This window comes from Coturnix japonica, chromosome 3, assembly GCF_001577835.2.
Source record: "Coturnix japonica isolate 7356 chromosome 3, Coturnix japonica 2.1, whole genome shotgun sequence".
NCBI lineage: Eukaryota > Metazoa > Chordata > Aves > Galliformes > Phasianidae > Coturnix > Coturnix japonica.
The window spans coordinates 37,026,399-37,037,321 of NC_029518.1; the positions used below are offsets into that span (position 1 = coordinate 37,026,399).

The 10,923-nt window shown below is 34.7% G+C and overlaps 1 protein-coding gene across 1 annotated transcript in view; it reads left to right on the forward strand.

Annotated features, from left to right (window-relative positions):
* The window catches only part of WDR27 (WD repeat domain 27), a 56,828-nt gene extending 48,996 nt beyond the window's left edge, over positions 1–7,832 (forward strand). The window contains exon 25 of the mRNA XM_015857952.1: positions 4,115–7,832. Coding sequence (XP_015713438.1) covers positions 4,115–4,204 — 90 coding nt within the window. The 3' untranslated portion in view covers positions 4,205–7,832. The remainder of the gene's footprint in view (positions 1–4,114) is intronic.
* Positions 7,833–10,923: the final 3,091 nt, after the last annotated feature.

The window sequence follows — 10,923 nt, forward strand, 5'->3', positions numbered from 1 at the left end:
TTTGTAATTCTAACTTGTAAAATGTTCACTCAAGTTACTACAAAAAGAAGGATGTATAATTTAACGAAGGCCTTAGTGTCTAGAATCACCTTAAAAAAACTCAGATTTTACCATTCCTCAGGGATAGTCATACTCACACAGCCTATAGCCCTTTCATCAAAGGTTAAGTATACTTTTCCAAACTTTTTGTACTGGAGTACTCGGACATTCTGGCTATTTCTGTTCCCAGATTCTTACAGACTTTCAGCAGTTGATTTCTTTCTCTTTGATCTCCCACTGCTTCAGATTTGAAAAAGAAATAATCATGTTTCCTTTTCTGGTGCTACTTTGCGGATAAGCTCATAAAACTATATTGTATGATGTCATCCATTTAATGTCATAGTTACATGAAATGTGAACAAAGCTTAAGAAATAACCAAAGGCTTTACTTATATGCACATATGTCTATATTTTTTGTCTATTTATAACATAGAAGCCTTATCTGCTTAGGTACATATATGTGTATACATATACATAGACAGGACTACATGCTCCTAGAATACACACCTTCTCTTTCAAAAACACTTGCACAGAATTTCTATCTAGATACAAGTTTATACTAGGAAGCTTTATAATTTAGTTTGTCAATATTCTCATATTTCAATATATAAAATATTTCAATATTTCTCCTTATTTTAATGTCAATACTTTAAACAATGATAACCAGATATATAAATTAATATGTACATATGAGTTACCCTAGAGTACACAGTAGTTCTTTACTACCTCCTCAACAAGAGTTGCTACTATTCAAAAATAAGTAATAAGTAAAATTACTTAAAATCAAAGAGAATTGTTTTACTTACATTTCTTATACTTCCACATATAAAAGAATGTGCTAGCATTTATGTGGTTTTGAAGTTTTCTAGAAGTGTAATTCCTTCAGTACATGCTGTTTCAACTGAGAAAATGTGTAATTACTATCCTGTGATGAGCACTACGTATTTCTGCTCTTTGGATTGAGCACTACAATGTGTTCAGTAGAAGGGTAGAGTTTATGAAAATTTGCATCCAGATTAAGACTAGTTTCGGAGTTTGCTAAAAATATCAGTAAGAAGACTGTAGAGTGGGGAAAAAAAGCAAGTCACAAAAGAATTAGAATATAATAATCCTGTGTCTTGAAAGAAAGGCTTTGTATTAGGCAACCAGTTTCCAATACTGGATAATTTTTATACCTGCTACTCATTAGGAATTTGAAATTTACTCTAGTTTTCTTTCATTTGAAATTTGAATGAATATAGTTAAGAACTAGATTGTGTTCTGGATAACCTCTGCACAAAGCCCCACTGCATTAAAAGGGAAACACTGGTAGGGGAAAGAGTAATGGGTGAAAAAAGGGAAGTGACTGATTAGTGAAATTTGAACATTATGGCTGAGCTTTCTGTGTGGAAAGATCCAGCCAAGAGTGAGGTGTATTGGCAGTAATCCAGTTCAGTGGTTACTTTCCCAGCACCTGTCCATGATGCAGTTTGTTCCAATTGTTATTACATCTCTTGGTTCCATGGAGATTCTTCCAGAAATAAGGGGCACTTTTTATTTTTCAATTTAAATGACAGCCTATGTCCTTTCATTATATAATGCTCTGGAGTGACGTATAAAATGTCATGAAAACTGGTAAAAAAGAATCAGATCATAGAATCATAGAATTACACAGGTTGGAAAAGACCTTGATGATCATCAAGTCCAATAGAAGTGTTGGCTTTATCCCAGCTTTATTTTCAAGCTTTCTTAGTTTTAGCCTCTTGGTGCCTCTTTCTGATTTCATTAATTGTAAAAAAATTATATAGGGAAAAGTGTTAAGCTTCTTATAAATATTAATTGCATTTAAATCTATTTTAAAGAATGTGCATTAAGGGGTATAACAATTTTAAGCTATAATAACTGTAACTATTAACTACAGTACAATTTTGTGAGTCGAAGTTAAAATATAGAGGGAGTCTGCCAAATAGGGAAGCTATCAGTCATCTCTTTATGAAATGGTATTGAAACAGAATAAAAGCAAATGAGGAGACTTATTGCTGTCTGCAGGTTTTTGGTGGCTTTTGTCTAGCTGACTGTTGATGTCATCTTTGTACAATCTGGGCAATTACACATTATTTCTCATAGTAGAGGTAATGAAACTCCAAGCTCTGAGCCAGTGTACTATACATGCGCACATACTTGCAGACACAAAAAAGTAAGCTTTTGAGAAGAAAAAAAATAATCTAAAAAAAACATAGTCTACATTTGGAATTGGCCTTACTTTGACTAGAAGGTTGGATTAGATGGTTTGCTATGGTTCCAATGAAGCTATTCATCCAAAATTAAACTACTATTTAAATGAATGTACTGTAAATTAATGTAGGATATTTGATGTAAAATAACAAAAATAAAACTTGCAAGTTATGAAATGTGGAAAATTGATTTCATTTTCCATTTGCCTATATATATATATATATTATATATATATATACACACACACATGTATATTTTTATATATTTTTAAGTATATAACAGTTTGATGTGACCACCCAACAGATAAGCTATGAGACAGATAGCTTCAGGAAAAAAAATAATCTTCTTTCCCCAAAACTAGACTATAAGGGGAAATGCCCTGAGCAACCAGAGCTGGGTTACTTATTTACCTTCTTCTTATTAGGTTGGATGGTATTATTTCCTGAAGTCCCTACAAACTGAATTATTTGATGTTTCTTTGATGCTGATATGCACCAGAAATCTCTACTGCTGAAGGCCTGGCATTTAAAAATTGTCATTTAGAAAACACTTTCGTCTTTGATTTTTTTTTTTTCACACAAGTTCAAATACAAAGTAGAAATTGTTGTATTGGAAAATAAATTAACGAGCCACAAACTGTTTTATCAAATGCCTATTTTACAAGTGTGGAAGGTATTATTTCAAACTGTTATTCTGTTAAACAGGCTTTTTTTTTTTGCGTTAATGTGTAAGTCTAATTTTATGACCAGTGAGTACAGCTACATTTCAAATAGTATTAGTTTCAGATATATTGTTTTTATTGTGGCAAGATTATGCTATAAACTAACTGTCTGTAAACATATTATTGAGCAGATGGAGAAGTTTAAATTGATAGTGAAGATCTGGAAGATTCTTTCACAGCTAGGTTTACTTGGAAACCATTGAAGATTTCACAGTAATTTTCTGCCCACCTGTTTGGAGGGAGACATATATAATGTTCCTAGTAATGGGATTTGCTTGTGGATCTCTTAGGCAGTTATACAGTTATTACTGTCTAACCACCACTCTAGTCAGAATTGGCTACAGGTAGTTTTGGATGTGTCTGGAAAAATGAATTATCGTCTTTTACTAGCTACTAACAAAATATACTTTTCCTGGTGGTCACATCTGGAGATTTCAGTTTAGAACATACTGTATAAAAATGCCATCCCTTTGTGATTTTAGTTCACCATTGATGGTTCATTTAATCATAATTTTTTCCCCATGGAGGTTACTTCTGTAGTGATATGGAAAATTCTTTTTCTGACTTAAGCTTGCTTGAGTTTTGGCTTTAGTATCAAATTTGTCTTGTGTCATCCCTACGTAGGGCACATTTTTTCCAGTATGATGTTGTGCCTTAGGACTCGAACTGTCTTGTCAGAGATTAATTAATATGGTTATAAAACTTGTGACCAGCTTCACCTCTAATATGATTTAATTGAAGTCAGGAAAATGCTCTCACATGGTTCTTTTGACCCTGGTATCTGTGTCAAGTCAGTCTAATTACTTCCTCTCACAGTCCACAAATACGTCAAAATGGATGTAAATTAAATTTATCAGCTTTTTCTTTTTTACTTTAATTTTCTGTCTGAGAGGAATAAATGGCCAGTTGTCATCTTTCCTGTTCTTTCATTCCCAGAGATCAAATTCAAAGGCTAAAAAATGCAAACAAATTCTTAAAAATTGCTCTAGTTCTTTTCCTTTCTGAAATTCATATGAAAGTTTTGAATTCTTCTCAAAGACCAGGTTACATAGAGCAGAAAACTTTAAAAATATTTATTTTCAAATAATTTTTTTAAAAAACTGTTTTGGTAGAATCCTTTGTCTTCTGTATGGCCCTCAGATTGACCTTCGTAGTCATGAAATGGAAACTGCAGGCATGTTGGAAAACTTCAGAGGGAACGCAGCTGAGAGTTTGGATCCTGATGAATAAGGCGGCAAAAAGATGGGGCAATGAAAAATGGTCAGAACGTGTATTTTCAGAGCAGATGGCAAATTTGTACTCATTTGCCATGACAAATGTTAAACACAAAATATTTGCAACTGCAGTTGTTTAAGCTAGTATATTTTACTTCATGTTTTTGATGAACTGGATGCACTGGGTCAACTTGACCTCACATGTTCTAATAGCAAGTTTACAACTCTTTACTTACTATATTACATATATGTCCATTCAACGTACTGCTTTAAGATACTGAGGAAGGAATTTCATTTGTCTGTTTTCCCTTTAAGCAGTAGTGTGCAGTATTGCAGGCTTTGTATGAGGATTGTCTGCCAAGAACTGCACTACAGTTGATGTCTGGTGAGAAGTCATTTCCTTTACCACCATCCAACGAAAGAAGATAGCTGCATTTATATATATATACCAAAGAATACAGCTGCATTTATATATATATAAAAGGCACCATGTTATCTGATATATAACACACTTTCTGAGGTTGGCTATATTCTTTCCTTCTCTTCTTGCGCTGTTAGCCATCCTTAATAAAAAAAACGCAACTGTTAGCAGTCCTTCAGTGATGCAGATATGCAGTTTAAATCTTGAAGAACAAGTATGAAACTTGTTAATAATTCTGGAGAAATTCTTCAAATTTAAGTAATTGCATAACTAGTACAATCTGAAAGGTTACATGGTTTTTGAAATTCAGTCTTACGACAAAACTACAGCTTGTCTTCTATACTAAATTTAATCCTATTCTAAGTAGCTCATGGGAAAGAAGGTTCTTCAGCTCTACCACCCTTGGGAGCTTTTCAGTGTAGGTCAATGTACAGTGCCAAGTTTGATTCCTACCTGTTTATAATGTTTACACCTACAAATTTTGGCCTTTGCCTTTAAAAGAACTGCTTTGATGGTAAAACTGAATAGAGCTGCTAGTTGTACCGCGATCTTGCTATAGGGTTGATTCAGTGTGTAGGTATCCTATTAGGGTGATGGAGAAGGTAATCCTACTAAGTTTATTCTATTCCCTGATAGTTCATAACCAGATTTTCTATTTTCAAGTTCATACAATGTCTTTTCATACAGTAGGAATGATGTTACTTTTACAGTTTCTAATAAGCAGTAGTAATGCTGTGTGCAACCTTGTGTAATGTTATTTAGCAGAAAAGTTTGTTTATACCTACAAAATGACTTGTAAGCGCATATGACAACTCTGAAGAAGGATGGTGGAATTTAAAAAAAAGGAAGAGAAAGCTGTCTCTTAGCTAGCAAGGACAATACAGTTTAATAATGAGATACTCAAGTCATTCTAAGTACATTGCCAGCAAACCACAGCTGTGCACCACATGATTTGAGGTAAATATGCTTGCACTGGTAAGCTTCTTAATTCACAGTGCATTTGTTATAAAATCTTTAGTGTAGTTCTTAGAAATTTAGATACTCTATTGAATGGCATTAATAGTCTGAATGACACTTAGGGGTGGTACCAAACAATTGGTTACTCAACTGTCTTGAGTTCTGTTTACCAAGAATCCAGACAGGGAGGGCTGAGGTCAGTTGTGGACTGGAAGGAGATAGAATTGGCTGGGAGTAGGAAGGAAAGTCACTGACTGTACTCATAGGGATAATCTGGAGAAAAAAGCTACTTGGAGATAATCAGATAGAAAATGAGGGTAAGGGGGAGTGTTGGATTGTAACAATAAGAACTGGAGGCAAAGGACCTACGTATGATAATGGAGAGATGAAGAGAGAGCCTAGAGGGAGGGAGTGAAAGCCCTGCAGAGAGAGGTAAGAGAAAATAGCTGCAAGGATAAGAATAATGGTTTCTACAGTTTTAGTTATGCCTTTCTGAAAAAGAGAGCAAAAGTAAAATGTCTCATGCTTTGTTTCAAAGATAGTGAGAATGCACGGTTATCTTAACAGTTCTAAAAATTACTGTGCTCAATGCCTCCGAAAAAGCTACCCTTCAAAGGACTGAAGCAGAGTTGCCAGATAAAATAAACATGTCTTGCTCCTCTTGCACACTACAGAACTGTCTTGCAGGAACCAATAATATAATACTGAAAGGGATAACCAAATGAGCATCTGCTTTTCATGCTCCATTAAGAAGCATGTAGAAAAATTCTGTGTGGTGGAAATCTTGTACTTCAAATACAGTCTTCTCCTTTGTCCTGAGGAACTGAAATGAGAAAGTTCTGGCAAAAAGAGGAAAGACCAAACATTAGTAGTTTGTTCAACTATGTTTCTTATAGAAATTTTGAAGTAAGAATTAGGATTTAATTATCTTATATAGCCATTTAGGAAGTTATCTTTCAAATACTGTATTTCTTTTTCTTGCCATCTTGTAAAGCTAGTCTGTATTTCATGTTTTTCTTAACAAAGAGCATTCAGAGAATGTAATCTAACACCTGCTGATACTAGAAACCATTCTGTGGGAGGTTTCAGTTCTACAGTTCAGGGCTTTGTAGAGCAGGTATAAAGTGTCTTCCTTCACCTTGATTAAAATTCAAATGTTTCTATTCCAAGAGGATTATCCTTTGCTACATAGTCTTCGAGAAACTTATGGCCAAATCTACTGACAATTATTATATGAATGAATAGAAATTGTTTAGGATGGCAGAATTCAGTCATTAAAAATGCAATTAGATGTATGCAAGGAAAATGAAGAATGGAATAATCTGCATTCCAAATGAGCTTTTGGAAAAAGGAACACTAAATCTTAGCTAACATATTAAATATGAAAAGAAAAACAGACACAACTTCTGTCTCAAATTAAAATAGCAGCATAAAATGGTTCCAGCTGTCCAGTGAAGTATGATATTGCCACACCAAACATTTTGGCCCAGCTTCTGGCTGTGTCTCAACTGTGTACAGCACAAGTGGGGAAAGAAGGAAGCAGAAATTCTCTAAAGTTGCCCTTTGTACTTATTTTCTTACAAACTTCCTGATCTTCATATAAATAACAGAAGCTCAGAACTGCGAGGTCCTTACTCCCAGCGAGCTTTCCTTGTAAACTGATTTGGCAGATGGGAGGCTTCTGTTTTGTTTTCTTCCTTTCTGGCCTGCAGCATATATAGGCAGGAAAGAGTAGATCCTGATAAAGGGATCGCGTAACTCTTTCTTTTATTCCATATAAATAATCAACAGATGGAATCACTGTTTTTCCTAGCTGCTGGGTTTCTAAAGAATGGTATGAGGTGTCTAACAACTACAGTAACTTGTTTATTAAAATAATGGCATTGTAATCTGAGGAGACTGGCTTATCTATGTTTTTTCCTAATTTTGTAATGTATCTGCTTTGTCAGGCATATCTTGCTAGGTGAGACATCCTGTGACATCATTTTTTACAGAAGGGCTTAATTATGAAAGAACCTTTCTTTGAACAAATAGATCATTTTCCTACTGCCATACAATACCATACTACAAGCCCATGTCTGAGACTTGCTCCATTCTTGCATCCTTCATTTCTGCTCTTCTATGAACATCTGGACAGAGTCACATTTATTTCTGCCATTGTCTTTTTTGTCAGGATTACCTGATCAGGTAGCAACCTATGCTGTGAGCTGAAGCGAACTTAGGTCAGGAGAAGAATGTGTTATACATCTTCAGGTTGTCTTTTTAAGATCACCTCAGTAGGTGTGTTTCACCTGAAAACAAGTGAACAACTTCTCAGGTCAGATAAAGATGCTGAAGAAGGATCAGCAACTTATGATGGCAGTGACATGAAATTCTAGCCCATTTATTTCCAATGGTTTTCTTTATTTCTTGTTTCCAAAAGAAGGTAAACAGAAGACTGATTCACTACCTGTTAGTACTGGAAGTGGTGAGAGAGCAAAATTAAAAAGAAAAAATGAAAAAAAAAATGTGATGTGATATAACTTCTATTTATAAGAGAATGAAAACAAAATATGTATTTATGATTTTTTTTCCTAACGCTTATCAAATTAGAAAATGCTTTAGTGTCCATCATTTATCTTTTTTATTTTAGCATTCTCATTTTATTCTGTCAAATTCTGTAATAAAATATGAAACATCTCTGCTTATATGATGTCTAACATGGAATAGCTCATGATATGAATGCAGTAGTACATTGCTGGCTCACATTGAGTTAATAGCCCCAGTATTTCTACCCATGGCTGCTTTCAATCATTTCTCCTCCAGCCTCTATTTGTGCTTGAGATTGCCCTTACTCAAGAGCAAGACCTTGCACTTGGCCTTGCTAACTTCTGGTTAGCATCCCTTCCCTTCAGCATTTTGGGTGCACCAAATGGCTTGGTGTCACTGGCAAACTCAATCCCATGGTCCATGTCTTCAACAGAGATATTTTATGATGTATGTCCCAGTAAAGACGCTTGAGGGATGTCACTTGCCATTGGACTTAACCTGGATTTCAATCTGAGATATTATATGAGGTGTCTAAAAAAGTCATAGAATCAAAGAATGTTTTGGGTTGGAAGGGACCTTTAAGCTCATCTAGTTTCAGTGTCGTGCAATAGGCAGTAATGCTTACCACTACACCAGGTTATTCAAAGCCCCATCCAGCCTGGCCTTGAATGCCTCTGAGGAGGGTACATCCACAGCTTTTCTGGGCAACATATTCCAATATTTTGCTAGTCATGGGCAAAGTCCACAGCATGGGTGTGATGAAGATGGGTGAAGAATGGTTGTTCGTGTTCTAATACTGAATTAGTCTACATCAAATGACAACACCTGTCATAGGTTAAAAACAAATGAAGCTGATTTTCCTTAACATGTAGTTAAGCTTTGGAGTATCTTGACATGGAATTCAGTGAATGCTGAAAGTTTATGTTGTTTTGAGGGAAGACTGGATACACCTGTGGATGAGAAATCTGTTAAAGGAAAATTAATACACATTGTATATGAAGCCAACTGTGCCTATCTTTCAAGTTCTTCAGAAAGTTTCCAGTCCTGCGGAGTGTTAGGGATTGTATACTTAGTCTATTCCTATGTCTTGCTGCTCTTAAAAGTCCATTCTTTCTTATTTCGTCGGTGTTTGCTTGGGGCTGCTAGAAGAGGGAGGATACTGAGCTGATCAGGTCTGACCCTGTATAGTTTTTCCCATAACTCATATGTGAACTTTCTGATTATTTGAAAGGACATAAGAGGTAGAATTACCATAAATGGACAAAATAGGATGAAGGACTTCACATATTTTCTCTTGCCCAAAGACAGAGTAACCTCTCTATTTGAGCTTACTAATTCTGATTTTATTTTATAGTTACACATTAAATAAATATTTTGCTGGTGATCTGAATAAAGCTATGTCAGATCTTCAGTTAAGTCACAAAGAAAGCAACTGAAGCATCATATTTGTGGCTATGATCTCATTAAATAATTTATATACCATACATTTAGCCAAGACACATAGTAGATATCATTATTCTAGTCACTGTGCTTTTTTGAACGGAAATACCATGGTCTATTTTTTGCTTTCTCTGTTTCTTTCTTCCTCTCTATTCTCTGCATTAATAAGGCTCTGCTCCACTCTTCCAGAAGTATTAACTCTTTGTTGGCTTCCACTGTTGACTTTCTTCACCATCTGCTAGAGAAAAGGTTCAATAATTTTATGTTATGATGCTGGTAGCAAGCAGGGCCTTTTAATTACAAATTGTGCCTTATTTATTTTACAATGATTTTTTTTTTTCTCCTTTTTCGTCCCCTTGATCTGAAAAGATCAAGGGGATCTTGATCTTTTGATATTAACTGTGAGTAATACCGACATAATCAAACTAGCCTAACTATCGTACATAAGAACAGGTGTTATTGCTTTGATACAGTAATATCATTAATTTCACATCTCAGGCTTTTCCCTGTCTTTTTGGTTTTTTAATGCTTAGGTTGATTCAACTGTCATCCCATTATAGATGTTGTTGGTGAGATGCTATTAGGACAGCAATGGGAAAATTTAGGGAATTAGGAACTCTAGATATTACCATTTTGATCACTGTGTTTTACAACTTTTTTGTTTGAACTACCTGTCTAAGCAGTAACAACAGAAACCACAGACAATTGAAAAACTATCACTAAGATAATTTTTCATAGTTTTGCATGCAAAGGGTGTAGAAAAAAAAACCAAACAAACTACAATCCATTGATTCCTATGGCCTAAGAGTTTAATTTGAAAACTGTCTCTTCACGGAGTTAAATTTAGAATCATTGCTATATTCTCTCTTCTCTTCTCTTCTCTTCTCTTCTCTTCTCTTCTCTTCTCTTCTCTTCTCTTCTCTTCTCTTCTCTTCTCTTCTCTTCTCTTCTCTCTTTCTCNTTCTCTTCTCTTCTCTTCTCTTCTCTTCTCTTCTCTTCTCTTCTCTTCTCTTCTCTTCTCTTCTCTTCTCTTCTCTTCTCTTTTCTCTTCATGCAGAAATTGTGTAGTCTATTTTTAGCTTGTTGTAAATATATGGTACGCTTTGAACAACTCAGAAATTCCCTTTTGATAAGATTTCAGTCTGCGGTTTATCATACTGACAGAAATTATCTCACTGAATGTTCCATGCAATGTTTCTGGAGAAAAAACGCTAGATTTAATCATTTTAAAAGTAGGTTGTCATCACCACATACAGATAATCTACAAAATTTATCTTTAAAATCTACTAACATGTATATTCAAAATATAAATTTTCTGGAAAAAGAAAATAAGTCTTTTATTAATTATTTGGTGTTACCCTGGTGCCTTATAGGTGTCCTCACAATGA